Consider the following 23,454-nt stretch of genomic DNA (forward strand, 5'->3'; position numbering starts at 1 on the left):
GACTTCGGCAGCAGGTACGCAAACTCCTCATGGGTGGCGTGGAGGTTCTTGGTAAGGTCCCGGAAACACAGACGATAGGTCTCTTGGGCAATAGCGTCCTGTTTAAGGAGTGCCCTTTTCACTATTTCATTGTCCACACAGTCCTCTTTGGGCATCCACTGCACGGTCTTGCAGTGTGGGAAAATAGATGCTTAACTCATACCTCTCTGGGTACAGCGTGTAGCCTGCAGGTCCTTTCATAACCTGCAGGTGCTCATCAAAATTCCCAACACAGTCCTCAAATTTAGGGCAAGGTAGAGATGACAGTCCTGATTCTCTAGGGGGCACCTTCCCCCTAGGCTGCATGGCTGGCGCCCTTCCCTTTTGGCGCCATGCCTCGATGACCTGTGCCCGCTCAGCTTCAGTCACCTTGTCTCTGAAGGCCGCCAGCTAGATCTTTAGCCCAGCTGCTCTGCGCTCATCATAGGACAGAGGGGCTGGTTGTGCGATTATAGTCTGTTGTTTAGAGGTTGATGCTGTCTGGGGGTCTGGTTCATCTCGTTCCCGGTCGTCAACTGGGCCGCTGCCTTGGCCACAGCCGCCATCAGTTCCCTCCACCTGGGTACCACGCTGTCCTATGCGTTCTCCTGGCTGCAGTTATTCCTCTCCTGAATAACTTGCCTCTCCTGACTGGTGCACGCAAAGCCGTCTTCAGTTATCAGACCGCTTGCCACCACAAATCTATGACAGGATGGACCGCCTATGCGACTCTGTCTGTTGTTGCTGGGAACCTGCTGGACTTACTATTGCCACCGTTCCCTTTCGGTATCCCAAATGCACCATCTAACTGCAATAGGAGGGGTTTACATGAGCTGCCACCACTGGACTCCTTACCGGCATCCAGTAATGGGTTTCTTCTAGATGATTGACGCTGCTAGTGTACCTCGTTGCTGGTGTACCTGGGCTGGTACTCCTGACCTCTTTCTATGGATCAGGGTTGCTGTGGAATGATCCCATCTGGCCTATTACACTGGCCAGAGCTGCTGGTGGTACTGGGTTGCTGGGTTGCTGGGTCCAAACCTCGGAACAGCCGGGAATGGATAAGATTTTAGCTCTAATCTGTAGGTCACAGGGACAGAGAAGTTTCCAGGCAGATCTTTGAAGCAAGTGATGTTTATTTGCTCACATGGTTGAAGGTACCAGGGAGCAGGTCAGATGAAGCAAGAAAAACAATTTTCAATACAAGACAGTGCTTTTTATACAGATTTGGACACAGCCTCCCAGGGTAATTCAGCCCCCTGAGGTCTGAGCTATTTTTAGAATCAGGATAAAATTTGTTTACCCAAACATGGCTTTACAATTAGCAAAGCTCACAATATTTACACATATCTGTGATATCCTAAAACTTGCTGTGAGTTCCTGCGTCTGAAATCTAGTAGCAAGTCTTAATTAAACCTTCAGGTGTATTCTATATATCTATCTCAAATATATCTATCTATCTATCTATCCGTCTGTCTGTCTGCCTGTCTGTCTGTCTGCCTGTCTGTCTGTCTGTCTGTCCGTCTATCTATCGATTTATATATCTATCTCCTTTTCTGCACTCACCACTGGGCGTAGCTGAGTACCTAGCTGGAGGGCGGCGACCTGCGGGTCAGGAGCCGCTAAGCCCAAACTCCTTTGCAAGGATCTCTGGCGAAAACCTTCTGTTTAGTTAGACTATGAGCTTCCGTGTATGTGGCACTGAACCTAGCAAGATCTGGAATCCCACAGAAACCCGTGGACCGTGAAATTAAGTAAGAGACAGAATTTAATGGGAACTTAGTAAACTCAATCCAAACAATACCAGATATATTTATTTTTTTCTTCAATAAAAGTTCTGTTATATAATATAACATAATTGTGACACAATGTGACAGAATTTGGTAATTCAGATCTCCATCCTAAATATTGTGAGCTGGTAGATGGCTATCAGATATCAGAGGGGGTTACTTCTCTTTAGATGGTAAGAGATGAGGGGCTAGTATGTTGGAGATGGGTACTGCGGGTAGGCCTGAGGCTGTATGGGCATTCCCATAGCCGTTGTCTGGGCGTTTATAAAGTTGACCGGCTGTTTGCGTTTCCTGATCTCACGAGCCATTTGGCACCAAGAGCAGCTGAGGCACCAATAAAGCGTACAGCAGTCATCACAGATCGAGCCCTGTGCGGAGAAAGAGATGGAGAAGAGTCAATGGATGAACCGAGTTTGTCCCACCTCTGGTACAGTGTACATCATATCATATATATATACCGTCTCTGGCCCACCTCTGATACAGTGTACATCATACCACTATATACCGTGTCTGACCCCCCTCTGATACAGTGTACATCATACCACTATATACCGTGTCTGACCCCCCTCTGATACAGTGCACATCATACAACTGATACATCGTGTCTGACCCACCTCTGATACAGTGTACATCATACCACTGATATACCGTGTCTGACCCACCTCTGATACAGTGCACATCATACCACTGATATACTGTGTCTGACCCACCTCTTATACAGTGTACATCATACCACTATATACCGTGTCTGACCCATCTCTGGTACAGTGTACATCATACCACCGATATACCGTGTCTGACCCACCTCTGGTACAGTGTACATCATACCACCAATATACCGTGTCTGAACCATCTCTGGTACAGTGTACATCATACCACCGATATACCGTGTCTGACCCACCTCTGGTACAGTGTACATCATACCACTGATATACTGTGTCTGACCCATCTCTCGTACAGTGCACATCATACCACCAATATACCGTGTCTGACCCATCTCTGGTACAGTGTACATCATACCACCGATATACCGTGTCTGACCCACCTCTGATACAGTGTACATCATACCACTGATATACCGTGTCTGACCCACCTCTGATACAGTGTACGTCATACCACTGATATACCGTGTCTGACCCACCTCTGATAAAGTGTACGTCATACCACTGATATACCGTGTCTGACCCACCTCTGATACAGTGTTCGTCATACCACTGATATACCGTGTCTGACCCACCTCTGATACAGTGTACGTCATAACACTGATGTACCGTGTCTGACCCACCTTGATACAGTGTACATCATACCACTGATATACCGTGTCTGATCCGCTTCTGGAACAGTGTACGTCATACCACTGATATACCGTGTCTGACCCACCTCTGATACAGTGTACATCATACCACTGATATACCGTGTCTGACCCACCTCTGATACAGTGTACAATATACCACTGATATACCGTGTCTGACCCACCTCTGATATACAGTGTACATCATACCACCGATATACCGTTTCTGACCCACCTCTTGATATAGTGTACATCATACCACTGATATACCGTGTCTGACCCACCTCTATTATACAGTGTACATCAGACCACTATATACCGTGTCTGACCCACTTCTGATACACTGTAAGTCATAACACCGATATACCGTGTCTGACCCACCTCTGATACAGTGTACATCATACCACTATGTACCATGTCTGACCCACCTCTGATACAGTGTACGTCATACCAACGATATACCGTGTCTGACCCACCTCTGATACAGTGAACGTCATACCACTATATACCGTGTCTCACCCACCTCTGATACAGTGCACATCATGCCACCGATATACCGTGTGTGACCCACCTCTGATACAGTGTACGTCATACCAACGATATACCGTGTCTGACCCACCTCTGATACAGTGAACGTCATACCACTATATACCGTGTCTCACCCACCTCTGATACAGTGCACATCATACCACTGATATACCGTGTCTGACCCACCTCTGATATACAGTGTACATCATACCACCGATATACCGTGTGTGACCCACCTCTGATACAGTGCACATCATACTACTATATACCGTGTCTGACCCACTTCTGATACAGTGTATGTCATACCACCGATATACCGTGTCTGATCCACCTCTGATACAGTGTACGTCATACCACTGATATACCGTGTCTGACCCACCTCTGATACAGTGTACATCATACCACTATATACCATGTCTGACCCACCTCTGATACAGTGTACGTCATACCACTATATACCGTGTCTGACCCACCTCTGATACAGTGTACATCATACCACTATATACCATGTCTGACCCACCTCTTAAACAGTGTACGTCATACCACTATATACTGTGTCTGACCGACCTCTGATACATTGTACGTCATACCACTGATATACCGTGTCTGACCCACCTCTGATACAGTATAAATCATACCACTATATACCGTGTCTGACCCACCTCTGATACAGTGTACATCATACCACTATATACCGTGTCTGACCCACCTCTGATACAGTGTACATCATACCACTATATACCGTGTCTGACCCACCTCTGATACAGTGTACATCATACCACTATATACCGTGTCTGACCCACCTCTGATACAGTATACATCATACCACTATATACCGTGTCTGACCCACCTCTGATACAGTGTACATCATACCACTATATACCGTGTCTCACCCACCTCTGGTACAGTGTACGTCATACCACTGATATACCGTGTCTGACCCGCCTCTGGTACAGTGTACGTCATACCACTGATATACCGTGTCTGACCCACCTCTGATACAGTGTACGTCATACCACTGATATACTGTGTCTGACCCACTTCTGGTACAGTGTACATCATACCACCAATATACCATGTCTGACCCACCTCTGGTACAGTGTACGTCATACCACTGATATACCGTGTCTGACTCACCTCTGATACAGTGTACGTCATACCACTGATATACCGTGTCTGACCCACCTCTGATACAGTGTACAATATACCACTGATATAGCGTGTCTGACCCACCTCTGATATACAGTGTACAACATACCACCGATATACCGTTTCTGACCCACCTCTTGATACAGTGTACATCATACCACTGATATACCGTGTCTGACCCACCTCTATTATACAGTGTACATCATACCACTATATATCGTGTCTGACCCACCTCTGATATACAGTGTACAACATACCACCGATATACCGTTTCTGACCCACCTCTTGATACAGTGTACATCATACCACCGATATACCGTGTCTGACCCACCTCTGGTACAGTGTACATCAGACCACTATATACCGTGTCTGACCCACCTCTGATACAGTGCACATCATACCACCGATATACCGTGTCTGACCCACCTCTGATACAGTGCACATCATACCACTGATATACCGTGTCTGACCCACCTCTGATACAGTGTACGTCATACCACTATATACCGTGTCTGACCCACTTCTGATACACTGTAAGTCATAACACCGATATACCGTGTCTGACCCACCTCTGATACAGTGCACATCATACCACTATATACCGTGTCTGACCCACCTCTGATACAGTGCATATCATACCACTATATACCGTGTCTGACCCATCTCTGATACAGTGTACATCATTCCACTGATATACCGTGTCTGACCCACCTCTAAAACAGTGTACATCATACCACTATATACCGTGTCTGACCCACCTCTGATACAGTGTACGTCATACCACTATATACAGTTTCTGACCCACCTCTGATACAGTGTACATCATACCACTGATATACCGTGTCTGACCCACCTCTGATACAGTGTACATCATTCCACTATATACTGTGTCTGACCCACCTCTGATACAGTGTACATCATACCACTGATATACCGTGTCTGACCCACCTCTTAAACAGTGTACGTCATACCACTATATACCGTGTCTGACCGACCTCTGATAGAGTGTACGTCATACCACTGATACACCGTGTCTGACCCACCTCTGATACAGTGTACATCATACCACTATATACCATCTCTGACCCATCTCTGATACAGTGTGAATCATACCACCGATATACCGTGTCTGACCCACCTCTGATACAGTGTACGTCATACCACCGATATACCGTGTCTGACCCACCTCTGATACAGTGTGCGTCATACCATTGAAATACCGTGTCTGACCCACCTCTGATACAGTGTACGCCATACCACTGATATACTGTGTCTGACCCACCTCTTATACAGTGTACATCATACCACTGATATACCGTGTCTGACCCACCTCTTATACAGTGTACATTATACCACTGATATACCGTGTCTGACCCACCTCTGATACAGTGCACATCATACCACCGATATACCGTGTCTGACCCACCTCTGATACAGTGTACATCATACCACTGATATACCGTGTCTGACCCACCTCTGATACAGTGCACATCATACCACCGATATACCGTGTCTGACCCACCTCTGATACAGTGCACATCATACCACTGATATACCGTGTCTGACCCACCTCTGATACAGTGTACATCATACCACCGATATGCCGTGTCTGACCCACCTCTAATACAGTGTACGTCATTCCACTGATATACTGTGTCTGACCCACCTCTAATACAGTGCACATCATACCACTGATATACCGTGTCTGACCCACATCTGATACAGTGCACAACATACCACTGATATACCGTGTCTGACCCACCTCTGATACAGTGCACATCATACCACTGATATTCCGTGTCTGACCTACCTCTGATACAGTGTACATCATACCACCGATATACCGTGTCTGACCCACCTCTGATACAGTGTACATCATACCACTGATATACCGTGTCTGACCCACCTCTGATACAGTGTACATCATACCACTGATATACCGTGTCTGACCCACCTCTGATACAGTGCACATCATACCACCGACATACTGTGTCTGACCAACCTCTGATACAGTGTACATCATACCACCGATATACCGTGTCTGACCCACCTCTGATACAGTGTACATCATACCACTGATATACCGTGTCTGACCCACCTCTGATACAGTGTACATCATACCACTGATATACCGTGTCTGACCCACCTCTGATACAGTGTACATCATACCACTGATATACCGTGTCTGACCCACCTCTGATACAGTGTACGCCATACCACTGATATACTGTGTCTGACCCACCTCTTAAACAGTGTACATCATACCACTGATATACCGTGTCTGACCCACCTCTGATACAGTGTACGTCATACCAACGATATACCGTGTCTGACCCACCTCTGATACAGTGTACGTCATACCATTGAAATACCGTGTCTGATCCACCTCTGATACAGTGTACGTCATACCACTGATATACTGTGTCTGACCCACCTCTTATACAGTGTACATTATACCACTGATATACCGTGTCTGACCCACCTCTGATACAGTGCACATCATACCACCGGTATACCGTGTCTGACCCACCTCTGATACAGTGCACATCATACCACTGATATACCGTGTCTGACCCACCTCTTATACAGTGTACATTATACCACTGATATACAGTGTCTGACCCACCTCTGATACAGTGCACATCATACCACCGATATACCGTGTCTGACCCACCTCTGATACAGTGTACATCATACCACCGATATACCGTGTCTGACCCACCTCTGATACAGTGTACGTCATTCCACTGATATACTGTGTCTGACCCACCTCTAATACAGTGCACATCATACCACAGACATACTGTGTCTGACCCACCTCTGATACAGTGTACATCATACCACTGATATACCGTGTCTGACCCACCTCTGATACAGTGCACATCATACCACTGATATACCGTGTCTGACCCACCTCTGATACAGTGTACATCATACCACCGATATACCGTGTCTGACCCACCTCTGATACAGTGTACGTCATACCACTATATACCGTGTCTGACCCACCTCTGATACAGTGCACATCATACCACTGATATACCGTGTCTGACCCACCTCTGATACAGTGTACATCATACCACCGATATACCGTGTCTGACCCACCTCTGATACAGTGTACGTCATTCCACTGATATACTGTGTCTGACCCACCTCTAATACAGTGCACATCATACCACAGACATACTGTGTCTGACCCACCTCTGATACAGTGCACGTCATACCACTGATATACCGTGTCTGACCCACCTCTGATACAGTGTACGTCATACCACTGATATACCGTGTCTGACCCACCGCTGATACAGTGTACATCATACCACTGATATACCGTGTCTGACCCACCTCTGATACAGTGCACATCATACCACTGATATACCATGTCTGACCCACATCTGATACAGTGCACAACATACCACTGATATACCGTGTCTGACCCACCTCTGATACAGTGCACATCATACCACTGATATTCCGTGTCTGACCCACCTCTGATACAGTGTACATCATACCACCGATATACCGTGTCTGACCCACCTCTGATACAGTGTACATCATACCACTGATATACCGTGTCTGACCCACCTCTGATACAGTGTACATCATACCACTGATATACCGTGTCTGACCCACCTCTGATACAGTGCACATCATACCACCGACATACTGTGTCTGACCAACCTCTGATACAGTGTACATCATACCACTATATACCATGTCTGACCCACCTCTGATGCAGTGTACATCATACCACTATATACCGTGTCTGACCCACCTCTGATACAGTGTACGTCATACCATTGAAATACCGTGTCTGACCCACCTCTGATACAGTGTACGCCATACCATTGAAATACCGTGTCTGACCCACCTCTGATACAGTGTACGCCATACCACTGATATACTGTGTCTGACCCACCTCTTATACAGTGTACGCCATACCACTGATATACTGTGTCTGACCCACCTCTGATACAGTGTACGTCATACCACCGATATACCGTGTCTGACCCACATCTGATACAGTGTACGTCATACTACCGATATACCGTGTCTGACCCACCTCTGATACAGTGTACGTCATAACATTGAAATACCGTGTCTGACCCACCTCTGATACAGTGTACGCCATACCACTGATATACTGTGTCTGACCCACCTCTTATACAGTGTACATCATACCACTGATATACTGTGTCTGACCCACCTCTTATACAGTGTACATTATACCACTGATATACCGTGTCTGACCCACCTCTGATACAGTGCACATCATACCACCGATATACCGTGTCTGACCCACCTCTGATACAGTGTACGTCATACCACCGATATACCGTGTCTGACCCACCTCTGATACAGTGTACGTCATACCACTGATATACTGTGTCTGACCCACCTCTTATACAGTGTACATTATACCACTGATATACCGTGTCTGACCCACCTCTGATACAGTGCACATCATACCACCGATATACCGTGTCTGACCCACCTCTGATACAGTGTACGTCATACCACTGATATACTGTGTCTGACCCACCTCTTATACAGTGTACATTATACCACTGATATACCGTGTCTGACCCACCTCTGATACAGTGTACGCCATACCACTGATATACTGTGTCTGACCCACCTCTTAAACAGTGTACATCATACCACTGATATACCGTGTCTGACCCACCTCTGATACAGTGTACGTCATACCACCGATATACCGTGTCTGACCCACCTCTGATACAGTGTACGTCATACCATTGAAATACCGTGTCTGATCCACCTCTGATACAGTGTACGTCATACCACTGATATACTGTGTCTGACCCACCTCTTATACAGTGTACATTATACCACTGATATACCGTGTCTGACCCACCTCTGATACAGTGCACATCATACCACCGGTATACCGTGTCTGACCCACCTCTGATACAGTGCACATCATACCACTGATATACCGTGTCTGACCCACCTCTTATACAGTGTACATTATACCACTGATATACAGTGTCTGACCCACCTCTGATACAGTGCACATCATACCACCGATATACCGTGTCTGACCCACCTCTGATACAGTGTACATCATACCACCGATATACCGTGTCTGACCCACCTCTGATACAGTGTACGTCATTCCACTGATATACTGTGTCTGACCCACCTCTAATACAGTGCACATCATACCACAGACATACTGTGTCTGACCCACCTCTGATACAGTGTACATCATACCACTGATATACCGTGTCTGACCCACCTCTGATACAGTGCACATCATACCACTGATATACCGTGTCTGACCCACCTCTGATACAGTGTACATCATACCACCGATATACCGTGTCTGACCCACCTCTGATACAGTGTACGTCATACCACTATATACCGTGTCTGACCCACCTCTGATACAGTGCACATCATACCACTGATATACCGTGTCTGACCCACCTCTGATACAGTGTACATCATACCACTGATATACCGTGTCTGACCCACCTCTGATACAGTGTACGTCATTCCACTGATATACTGTGTCTGACCCACCTCTAATACAGTGCACATCATACCACAGACATACTGTGTCTGACCCACCTCTGATACAGTGCACGTCATACCACTGATATACCGTGTCTGACCCACCTCTGATACAGTGTACGTCATACCACTGATATACCGTGTCTGACCCACCTCTGATACAGTGTACATCATACCACTGATATACCGTGTCTGACCCACCTCTGATACAGTGCACATCATACCACTGATATACCATGTCTGACCCACATCTGATACAGTGCACAACATACCACTGATATACCGTGTCTGACCCACCTCTGATACAGTGCACATCATACCACTGATATTCCGTGTCTGACCCACCTCTGATACAGTGTACATCATACCACCGATATACCGTGTCTGACCCACCTCTGATACAGTGTACATCATACCACTGATATACCGTGTCTGACCCACCTCTGATACAGTGTACATCATACCACTGATATACCGTGTCTGACCCACCTCTGATACAGTGCACATCATACCACCGACATACTGTGTCTGACCAACCTCTGATACAGTGTACATCATACCACTATATACCATGTCTGACCCACCTCTGATGCAGTGTACATCATACCACTATATACCGTGTCTGACCCACCTCTGATACAGTGTACGTCATACCATTGAAATACCGTGTCTGACCCACCTCTGATACAGTGTACGCCATACCATTGAAATACCGTGTCTGACCCACCTCTGATACAGTGTACGCCATACCACTGATATACTGTGTCTGACCCACCTCTTATACAGTGTACGCCATACCACTGATATACTGTGTCTGACCCACCTCTGATACAGTGTACGTCATACCACCGATATACCGTGTCTGACCCACATCTGATACAGTGTACGTCATACTACCGATATACCGTGTCTGACCCACCTCTGATACAGTGTACGTCATAACATTGAAATACCGTGTCTGACCCACCTCTGATACAGTGTACGCCATACCACTGATATACTGTGTCTGACCCACCTCTTATACAGTGTACATCATACCACTGATATACTGTGTCTGACCCACCTCTTATACAGTGTACATTATACCACTGATATACCGTGTCTGACCCACCTCTGATACAGTGCACATCATACCACCGATATACCGTGTCTGACCCACCTCTGATACAGTGTACGTCATACCACCGATATACCGTGTCTGACCCACCTCTGATACAGTGTACGTCATACCATTGAAATACCGTGTCTGATCCACCTCTGATACAGTGTACGTCATACCACTGATATACTGTGTCTGACCCACCTCTTATACAGTGTACATTATACCACTGATATACCGTGTCTGACCCACCTCTGATACAGTGCACATCATACCACCGATATACCGTGTCTGACCCACCTCTGATACAGTGCACATCATACCACTGATATACCGTGTCTGACCCACCTCTTATACAGTGTACATTATACCACTGATATACAGTGTATGACCCACCTCTGATACAGTGCACATCATACCACCGATATACCGTGTCTGACCCACCTCTGATACAGTGCACATCATACCACTGATATACCGTGTCTGACCCACCTCTGATACAGTGTACATCATACCACCGATATACCGTGTCTGACCCACCTCTGATACAGTGTACGTCATTCCACTGATATACTGTGTCTGACCCACCTCTAATACAGTGCACATCATACCACAGACATACTGTGTCTGACCCACCTCTGATACAGTGTACATCATACCACTATATACCGTGTCTGACCCACATCTGATACAGTGCACAACATACCACTGATATACCGTGTCTGACCCACATCTGATACAGTGCACAACATACCACTGATATACCGTGTCTGACCCACATCTGATACAGTGCACAACATACCACTGATATACCGTGTCTGACCCACCTCTGATACAGTGCACATCATACCACTGATATTCCGTGTCTGACCCACCTCTGATACAGTGTACATCATACCACCGACATACTGTGTCTGACCAACCTCTGATACAGTGTACATCATACCACTATATACCGTGTCTGACCCACCTCTGATACAGTGTACGTCATACCATTGAAATACCGTGTCTGACCCACCTCTGAAACAGTGTACGCCATACCATTGAAATACCGTGTCTGACCCACCTCTGATACAGTGTACGCCATACCACTGATATACTGTGTCTGACCCACCTCTTATACAGTGTACGCCATACCACTGATATACTGTGTCTGACCCACCTCTGATACAGTGTACGTCATACCACCGATATACCGTGTCTGACCCACCTCTGATACAGTGTATGTCATAACATTGAATTACCGTGTCTGACCCACCTCTGATACAGTGTACGCCATACCACTGATATACTCTGTCTGACCCACCTCTTATACAGTGTACATCATACCACTGATATACTGTGTCTGACCCACCTCTTATACAGTGTACATTATACCACTGATATACCGTGTCTGACCCACCTCTGATACAGTGTACGTCATACCACCGATATACCGTGTCTGACCCACCTCTGATACAGTGTACGTCATACCATTGAAATACCGTGTCTGATCCACCTCTGATACAGTGTACGTCATACCACTGATATACTGTGTCTGACCCACCTCTTATACAGTGTACATTATACCACTGATATACCGTGTCTGACCCACCTCTGATACAGTGCACATCATACCACCGATATACCGTGTCTGACCCACCTCTGATACAGTGCACATCATACCACTGATATACCGTGTCTGACCCACCTCTTATACAGTGTACATTATACCACTGATATACAGTGTATGACCCACCTCTGATACAGTGCACATCATACCACCGATATACCGTGTCTGACCCACCTCTGATACAGTGCACATCATACCACTGATATACCGTGTCTGACCCACCTCTGATACAGTGTACATCATACCACCGATATACCGTGTCTGACCCACCTCTGATACAGTGTACGTCATTCCACTGATATACTGTGTCTGACCCACCTCTAATACAGTGCACATCATACCACAGACATACTGTGTCTGACCCACCTCTGATACAGTGTACATCATACCACTATATACCGTGTCTGACCCACATCTGATACAGTGCACAACATACCACTGATATACCGTGTCTGACCCACATCTGATACAGTGCACAACATACCACTGATATACCGTGTCTGACCCACATCTGATACAGTGCACAACATACCACTGATATACCGTGTCTGACCCACCTCTGATACAGTGCACATCATACCACTGATATTCCGTGTCTGACCCACCTCTGATACAGTGTACATCATACCACCGACATACTGTGTCTGACCAACCTCTGATACAGTGTACATCATACCACTATATACCGTGTCTGACCCACCTCTGATACAGTGTACGTCATACCATTGAAATACCGTGTCTGACCCACCTCTGAAACAGTGTACGCCATACCATTGAAATACCGTGTCTGACCCACCTCTGATACAGTGTACGCCATACCACTGATATACTGTGTCTGACCCACCTCTTATACAGTGTACGCCATACCACTGATATACTGTGTCTGACCCACCTCTGATACAGTGTACGTCATACCACCGATATACCGTGTCTGACCCACCTCTGATACAGTGTACGTCATAACATTGAAATACCGTGTCTGACCCACCTCTGATACAGTGTACGCCATACCACTGATATACTCTGTCTGACCCACCTCTTATACAGTGTACATCATACCACTGATATACTGTGTCTGACCCACCTCTTATACAGTGTACATTATACCACTGATATACCGTGTCTGACCCACCTCTGATACAGTGCACATCATACCACCGATATACCGTGTCTGACCCACCTCTGATACAGTGTACATCATACCACCGATATACCGTGTCTGACCCACCTCTGATACAGTGTACGTCATTCCACTGATATACTGTGTCTGACCCACCTCTAATACAGTGTACATCATACCACTGATATACCGTGTCTGACCCACCTTTTGATACAGTGCACATCATACCACAGACATACTGTGTCTGACCCACCTCTGATACAGTGTACATCATACCACTGATATACCGTGTCTGACCCACATCTGATACAGTGCACAACATACCACTGATATACTGTGTCTGACCCACCTCTTATACAGTGCACATCATACCACTGATATACCGTGTCTGACCCACATCTGATACAGTGCACAACATACCACTGATATACTGTGTCTGACCCACCTCTGATACAGTGCACATCATACCACTGATATTCCGTGTCTGACCCACCTCTGATACAGTGTACATCATACCACCGATATACCGTGTCTGACCCACCTCTGATACAGTGTACATCATACCACTGATATACCGTGTCTGACCCACCTCTGATACAGTGTACATCATACCACTGATATACCGTGTCTGACCCACCTCTGATACAGTGCACATCATACCACCGACATACTGTGTCTGACCAACCTCTGATACAGTGTACATCATACCACCGATATACCGTGTCTGACCCACCTCTGATACAGTGTACATCATACCACTATATACCGTGTCTGACCCACATCTGATACAGTGTACATCATACCACTATATACCGTGTCTGACCCACCTCTGATACAGTGTACGTCATACCACTGATATACCGTGTCTGACCCACCTCTGGTACAGTGTACATCATACCACCGATATACCGTGTCTGACCCACCTCTGATACAGTGTACGTCATACCACTGATATACCGTGTCTGACCCACCTCTGATACAGTGCACATCATACCACTGATATACCGTGTCTGACCCACCTCTGATACAGTGCACATCATACCACTGATATACCGTGTCTGACCCACCTCTGATACAGTGCACATCATACAACTGATATACCGTGTCTGACCCACCTCTGATACAGTGTACATCATACCACAGACATACTGTGTCTGACCCACATCTGATACAGTGTACATCATACCACTGATATACCGTGTCTGACCCACCTCTGATACAGTGTACATCATACCACTGATATACCGTGTCTGACCCACCTCTGATACAGTGCACATCATACCACTGATATACCGTGTCTGACCCACATCTGATACAGTGCACAACATACCACTGATATACTGTGTCTGACCCACCTCTGATACAGTGCACATCATACCACTGATATTCCGTGTCTGACCCACCTCTGATACAGTGTACATCATACCACCGATATACCGTGTCTGACCCACCTCTGATACAGTGTACATCATACCACTGATATACCGTGTCTGACCCACCTCTGATACAGTGTACATCATACCACAGATATACCTTGTCTGACCCACCTCTGATACAGTGTACATTATACCACTATATACCGTGTCTGACCCACCTCTGATACAGTGTACATCATACCACTGATATACCGTGTCTGACCCACCTCTGATACAGTGCACATCATACCACCGACATACTGTGTCTGACCAACCTCTGATACAGTGTACATCATACCACTATATACCATGTCTGACCCACCTCTGATACAGTGTACATCATACCACTATATACCTTGTCTGACCCACCTCTGATACAGTGTACATCATACCACTATATACCGTGTCTGACCCATCTCTGATACAGTGTACATCATACCACTGATTATTATTATTATTATTATTATTAATTTTTATTTATAGGGCGCCACAAAGTATCCGTAGCACCGTACAAGGACAAACATTGGCACAGTACAAGGTGAAACAGCACAGAACAAGTAACAGTAAGCACTATAACTCTGGGGGCTCAGGCACAGCATGAAAGAGAGGGAGGGAGGGGAAAAGTGAGTACAGGCAGGTAATTATGGCCCAAGAGGGTGGGCATGGATGACAGGTTAAGAGTCACTGAGGGGAGCGGAGAGAAGCGAGAGGAGACAGAGGGCAGAGGGACTGAGAGGAGGTGAGCTGAGTAGCTGAAGAGCGCAGTTAAAAGTGATGGAAACAGAAGGTAGGAGAGCCCTGCTCAAAGGAGCGAACAATCTAAAGGGAGGGGAAGACAGACAGACACATGGATGAGACGGAGAGACGGGAGGAAGGGGGAGAAGGGAAGAAGGGATGAGAACGAGAGGTAGCCGACCGGTGGGAGTTTAGGCATGAGACTGGAAGGCTTTAAGGAAAAGGTGGGTTTTTAATGTTCGTTTGAAAGAGGACAGATTAGGGGAAGTTCTGATGGAGCGGGGGAGCTTGTTTCAATGGAGGGGAGCGGCGCGGGAGAAGTCTTGGATACGTGCATGAGAGGAGGTAATCAGAGGGGAAGAGAGGCGACGATCGTTGGACGATCGCAGTGAGCGGGAAGGAGTGTGAATAGAGATAAGGTTAGAGATGTAGGGAGCAGTGGAGTTGGCGAGGGCCTTGTAAGTCAGAGTGAGGAGCTTGAAAAGGATTCTGTAGGGGAAGGGGAGCCAGTGAAGGGCTTGGTAGAGTGGGGATACAGAGGTGGAATGGCGAGAGAGGAAAATAAGCCTAGCAGCGGCGTTAAGTACAGATCTAAGGGGAGCGAGATGAGAGAGGGGGAGGCCGTTAAGGAGAAGGTTGCAGTAGTCCAAGCGGGAGATAATCAGAGAGTGGATGAGAGATTTGGTGGCATCCTGGGAGAGGAAGGGCCGAATGCGGGCAATGTTGCGAAGCTGGAAACGGCAGGATTTGGCGAGAGAGGGAATGTGAGGGGCAAAGGAGAGAGAGGAGTCAAGGATGACACCTAGGCAGCGGAGTTGGGGAACAGGGGAGATAGATGAGTTGTCAACAGTGATGGAGAGGTCAGAGGGGAAGGAGGTACGAGAGGGAGGAAAGACAATGAGTTCAGTTTTAGCAAGATTGAGTTTAAGAAATCTAGAGGACATCCAGGAGGAGATGGCAGAGAGGCATGCGGATACCCTGGAAAGAAGGGAGGGAGAGAGATCAGGAGAGGAAAGGTAGAGTTGAGTGTCATCAGCATAAAGGTGGTACTTGAGGCCAAAGGAGCTGATGAGTGCACCCAGAGAAGAGGTGTATAGTGAGAATAGTAAGGGTCCAAGGACAGAGCCCTGAGGGACTCCGACTGGAAGGGAGGAAGAAGGGGAGAGAGAATCAGAGGTGGAAACAGAGAAGGAACGGTCGGCAAGGTAAGAGGTGAACCAGGAGAGGACGGTACCGGAGAGGCCAATGGACTGAAGGGTGTGAAGCAGGAGGGGGTGGTCAACTGTGTCAAAGGCCGCTGAGAGGTCGAGGAGAATCAGGAGGGAGTAGTGGCCCATGGCTTAAGCCGAGAGGAGATCGTTCGTAACTTGAGCCAGGGCAGTTTCAGTGGAATGGAGGGGGCGGAAGCCTGATTGGAGAGGGTCAAGGAGAGAGTGTTCAGAGAGGTAGGTGGAGAGACGGTTGCAGACAAGTCTCTCGAGTATTTTGGAGGCAAATGGGAGAAGGAAAATGGGGCGGTAATTAGAGAGTGAGGTGAGGTCAAAATTGGGTTTCTTGAGAATGGGTGAGACGAGAGCATGTTTAAAGACGGAGGGGAAGATGCCGGTGGAGAGGGACAGATTAAAGAGGTGAGCGAGGTGGGAGCAGGTGGAGGTGGAAAGGGAGCGAAGAAGGTGAGAAGGGATGAGGTCCTGGGGGCAGGTAGAAGGGGGGGAAGAAGAAATGAGAGAGTGGACTTCCTCACCCGAGGTGGGGCGGAAGGAGAGAAGGAGTTGGTGGCTGGGGGGAGAGGGGGGGAAAGTGGAGGGGGGAGGAAGGGCGAGAGAGGGGTGGCAGAAGAGTGGGTGGAGGAGGAAATTTCAAGTCTGATGGCCGCGATTTTAGAGGAGAAAAAGGAGGTGAAGTCAGTGGCAGATAAGGAGGAAGGGAGGGGGGGAGGTGGGGGAGACAGGAGAGTGTTAAAGGTAGCGAAGAGGCGGCGGGGGTTGGAGGACTGGGAGGAGATGAGGGATTTAAAGAAGGATTGCTTAGCGAGCAAGAGGGCAGAGCTGTAGGAGGAGAGGATAAACTTGAAGTGGAGGAAATCAGCCAGGGAGCGAGATTTTCTCCAGTGGCGTTCGGCAGTACGAGAGCATTTTTGGAGGAAACAGGTAAGTTTGGAGTGCCAGGGTTGGGGATTGGAGCAGCGAAGGTGGATGGGCTGGGCAGGGGCAACCGCATCAAGGGCGGAGGAGAGGGTTTGGTTATAGAGGGAGGCCGCCTGATTAGGGCAGGACAGGGTGGAAAGGGGAGAGAGGAGAGTTTCGAGAGAAGAGGATAGAATAGCAGGATCAAGGGTGTCGAGATCGCTCCTGGACCGGGTAGATTTGGGTGGAAGGAGGGGCGCAGGAGTAGAGGAGAGAGAGAATGAGAGGAGATGGGGGTCCGAGAGTGGAAAGGGGGAGATAGAGAAGTCAGACAGACTGCAACGGTGGGAGAAGACAAGGTCAAGGGAGTGACCAAGGCAGTGGGTAGAAGAGGAGGTCCATTGGGAGAGGCCAAGGGAGGAAGAAAGGGCAAGGAGTTTGACGGAAGCAGGGTCGGTGGGGTTGTCGATAGGGATAATGAAGTCGCCAAGGATAATGGAGGGGATGTCAGAGGAGAGGTGGTGTGGGAGCCAGGCAGCAAAGTTGTCAAGGAAAGGGGAGGAGGGCCCAGAGGGGCGGTATATGACAGAGACGCGGAGATGAATGGGGTAGAAGAGACGGATAGAGTGGACTTCAAAAGAGGAGATGGAGAGGGAGGGTTCAGGAGGAATGAGTCTGAAAGTACAGGTGGAGGATAGGAGAATGCCCACTCCTCCGCCAGGGCGGTCTCCAGGTCTGGCGGAGTGGGTGAAGGAGAGGCCGCCATAGGAGAGAGCGGCAGGGGAGGCAGTGTCGGAATCGGTGAGCCAGGTTTCGGTAATGGCAAGAAGGTTAAGAGAGTTAGATAAGAAGAGGTCATGGATAGAGGGGAGTTTGTTGCGGACGGATCTAGCATTCCAGAGGGCACAGGAGAAAGGGAGGGAGGGGAGAGGGGAGATGGGGATAAGGTTGGCAAGGTTAGCGGTGTGTGACCCACCTCTGATACAGTGTACATCATACCACTATATACCGTGTCTGACCCACATCTGATACAGTGTACATCATACCACCGATATACCGTGTCTGACCCACCTCTGATACAGTGTACATCATACCACCGATATACCGTGTCTGACCCACCTCTGATACAGTGCACATCATACCACTATATACCGTGTCTGACCCACCTCTGATAAAGTGCATATCATACCACTATATACCGTGTCTGACCCATCTCTGATACAGTGTACATCATTCCACTGATATACCGTGTCTGACCCACCTCTGATACAGTGCACATCATACCACTGATATACCGTGTCTGACCCACCTCTGATACAGTGTACGTCATACCACTGATATACTGTGTCTGACCCACCTCTAAAACAGTGTACATCATACCACTGATATACCGTGTCTGACCCACCTCTGATACAGTGCACATCATACCACTGATATTCCGTGTCTGACCCACCTCTGATACAGTGTACATCATACCACCGATATACCGTGTCTGACCCACCTCTGATACAGTGTACATCATACCACTGATATACCGTGTCTGACCCACCTCTGATACAGTGTACATCATACCACTGATATACCGTGTCTAACCCACCTCTGGTACAGTGTACATCATACCACTATATACCGTGTCTGACCCACCTCTGATGCAGTGCACATCATACCACTATATACCGTGTCTGACCCACCTCTGATACAGTGCACATCATACCACTATATAACGTGTCTGACCCACCTCTGATACAGTGTACATCATACCACTATATACCGTGTCTGACCCACCTCTGATGCAGTGTACATCATACCACCGACATAATGTGTCTGACCCACCTCTGATACAGTGTACGTCATACCACTGATATACTGTGTCTGACCCACCTCTGGTACAGTGTACATCATACCACTATATACCGTGTCTGACCCACCTCTGATACAGTGTACATCATACCACTGATATACCGTGTCTGACCCACCTCTGATACAGTGCACATCAAACCACTGATATACCGTGTCTGACCCACCTCTGATACAGTGTACATCATACCACTGATATACCGTGTCTGACCCACCTCTGATACAGTGTACATCATACCACTGATATACCGTGTCTGACCTACCTCTGATACAGTGTACATCATACCACCGATATACCGTGTCTGACCCACCTCTGATACAGTGTACATCATACCACCGATATACCGTGTCTGACCCACCTCTGGTACAGTGTACATCATACCACTATATACCGTGTCTGACCCACCTCTGATACAGTGCACATCATACCACTATGTACCGTGTCTGTCCCACCTCTGATACAGTGTACATCATACCACTATATACCGTGTCTGACACACCTCTGATACAGTGCACATCATACCACTATATACCGTGTCTGACCCACCTCTGATACAGTGCACATCATACCACTATATACCGTGTCTGACCCACCTCTGATACAGTGCACATCATACCACTATATACCGTGTCTGACCCACCTCTGATACAGTACACATCATACCACTATATACCGTGTCTGACCCACCTCTGGTACAGTGCACATCATACCACTATATACTGTGTCTGACCCACCTCTGATACAGTGCACATCATACCACTATATACCGTGTCTGACCCACCTCTGATACAGTGCACATCATACCACTATATATCGTGTCTGACCCATCTCTGATACAGTGTACGTCATACCACCGATATACCGTGTCTGACCCACCTCTGATACAGTGTACATCATACCACCGATATACCGTGTCTGACCCACCTCTGGTACAGTGTACATCATACCACTATATACCGTGTCTGACCCACCTCTGATACAGTGCACATCATACCACTATGTACCGTGTCTGTCCCACCTCTGATACAGTGTACATCATACCACTATATACCATGTCTGACCCACCTCTGATACAGTGCACATCATACCACTATATACCGTGTCTGACCCACCTCTGATACAGTGCACATCATACCACTATATACCTTGTCTGACCCACCTCTGGTACAGTGCACATCATACCACTATATACTGTGTCTGACCCATCTCTGATACAGTGTACATCATACCACTATATACCGTGTCTGACCCACCTCTGATACAGTGCACATCATACCACTATATACCGTGTCTGACCCACCTCTGGTACAGTGCACATCATACCACTATATACTGTGTCTGACCCACCTCTGATACAGTGCACATCATACCACTATATACCGTGTCTGACCCACCTCTGATACAGTGCACATCATACCACTATATATCGTGTCTGACCCATCTCTGATACAGTGTACGTCATACCACTATATACTGTGTCTGACCAACCTCTTATACATTTTACCATATCTAGCGATACACTACACTATAACCCGTGCACTCATGGCACCAGGAGTGATATTCAGCATGAGTCTAGTTGTCCCTGGGGGGGGGGCACATGGTTTTTCGTGGGCCCCTATTATTGTAGAGAATTCTGTTCCATATTGATCCATTTTCTGTTCACATTGAGATTGGGGAAGCCCAACACTGCAGGTCTCCCAGCCTTGTGTAGCCTGATTCTGGTTACAGCTTTTGAAGGGGACCCCACCCTTGCCTGTAAGCATCCCATGCAATAGCACAAATTACTTATTTGGCAGAAGGGTAGGTTTGTTTTTTTTATTTATTCTTATTTTTTTAGAACCAGCAAATATAAAGAATAACTCTGTGTCCAGTGACTAGGGGAGAGAGATCTCCAAGACTTAGCATCAGTCCTGAAGCGTTATCCTTTTTTGTGGGGTGATTAACCCTTTTGTGGTGACCACCAGGGCGTAAGACCTGTGGTAGGTGGATGGGCATGGCATTTTTGTCCCTTTGGCATGTAAATCAGACCCGTCACTTGAGACATTGGGATATGTGAATCGGGCATGGTATCGGTAGCCCCTATGGAATGGAGATCTCTGGTTTATAGACTGGAAAGGCTAAGGTCATATTCTCCCCCATATACTTGATGTGATTGTTTGTTGGGGTAACGGTTCTCATGGTGTTTAGATTTAATCCCAGTGGGTCAAGAAACGTACATGGCTCATAGTCATGTGAACAAATAATGATTTAAATAAAGGCTCCAAAGCATTGTTCTAGCTTTAGACGGTGGTATTAGCGTTATAACAGAGCTCTTATAATTTGATCGGATGCCTTGAGGCTGAAGGCGAAGGCTCCAAGTGCGGACTATTTCATTATTATCTTTGTTATGTTAAATTAAAGTTTCTAAAAGGCGTGTCACGTCCTTCTTTCTCCTTAGAACCAGTGTGATGTCTTTTTTAAAAAATTTTATTAGGCTGGTTACCCATTGTCATTAACAAAGCAAATGCAATTGCGTTTGACATGCGGTGTGTAAGCTGCTTACACCAGTATTAAGCCTTAAGTATGATCAGTTATCTGTTAATGTTCAGACAAACGTACAAACTCCAGTCCCCAATAGCTCTACAGGTCTTTCATTACACTGGAGTGTAGCACACATAGGAATAAAAACACTTACAGGGATTCGGTATCGCTCCCGGACAGCCGCCCGCATTGCCATGGACACTGGTGGGCACATCAGACTGTTTCCTATATATCCAGCACATATGGGGTCCAGTAGAGGAAGACAGACGCACTCCCCAAAGTCATTGGCTGTCTTACACTGGAAGCAGGGGAAACACCACAATGCACAACAGCCTAGAACCAGAAAGGAGGAGAAGGGGGAAAAACAGACGAAAATGAAATGTAGCCTTCCAAGCAGTTCCCCCCACCTCCGCCCAGAGCCCCCTGCCATCTTCACTGAAAAGATCACTTACATATCCCTATGTCATCACAGCAGTCACAGACCCCAGAGGCCCAGTTGTTGGCGTTCATTTGGATGAAAGTCACTGACTGTGGAGCTGCCAATGGTTGCACCGAGACGGGCTGCATTGTGGGACTTTGTATGATCTAGAGGGAGAGGGCATGTGAACATGACACTGTACACACATAGAGATCAGGAGACAACAGGGACAGG

The 23,454-nt window shown here is 47.3% G+C and overlaps 1 protein-coding gene across 1 annotated transcript; it reads right to left on the minus strand.

Moving 5' to 3' along the window:
• Positions 1–1,887: 1,887 nt before the first annotated feature.
• Positions 1,888–23,454, minus strand: LOC142149667 (cornifelin homolog). The gene is made up of 3 exons (XM_075204979.1): positions 23,255–23,454; positions 22,957–23,135; positions 1,888–2,176 (listed from the first exon to the last, which is right to left on the minus strand). Exons 1-3 carry the CDS (start codon positions 23,367–23,369, stop codon positions 1,997–1,999), a joined length of 474 nt encoding a protein of 157 aa, XP_075061080.1. The 5' UTR covers positions 23,370–23,454; the 3' UTR covers positions 1,888–1,996.

This window comes from Mixophyes fleayi, chromosome 4 (genome assembly GCF_038048845.1).
Source record: "Mixophyes fleayi isolate aMixFle1 chromosome 4, aMixFle1.hap1, whole genome shotgun sequence".
Classification (NCBI taxonomy): domain Eukaryota; kingdom Metazoa; phylum Chordata; class Amphibia; order Anura; family Limnodynastidae; genus Mixophyes; species Mixophyes fleayi.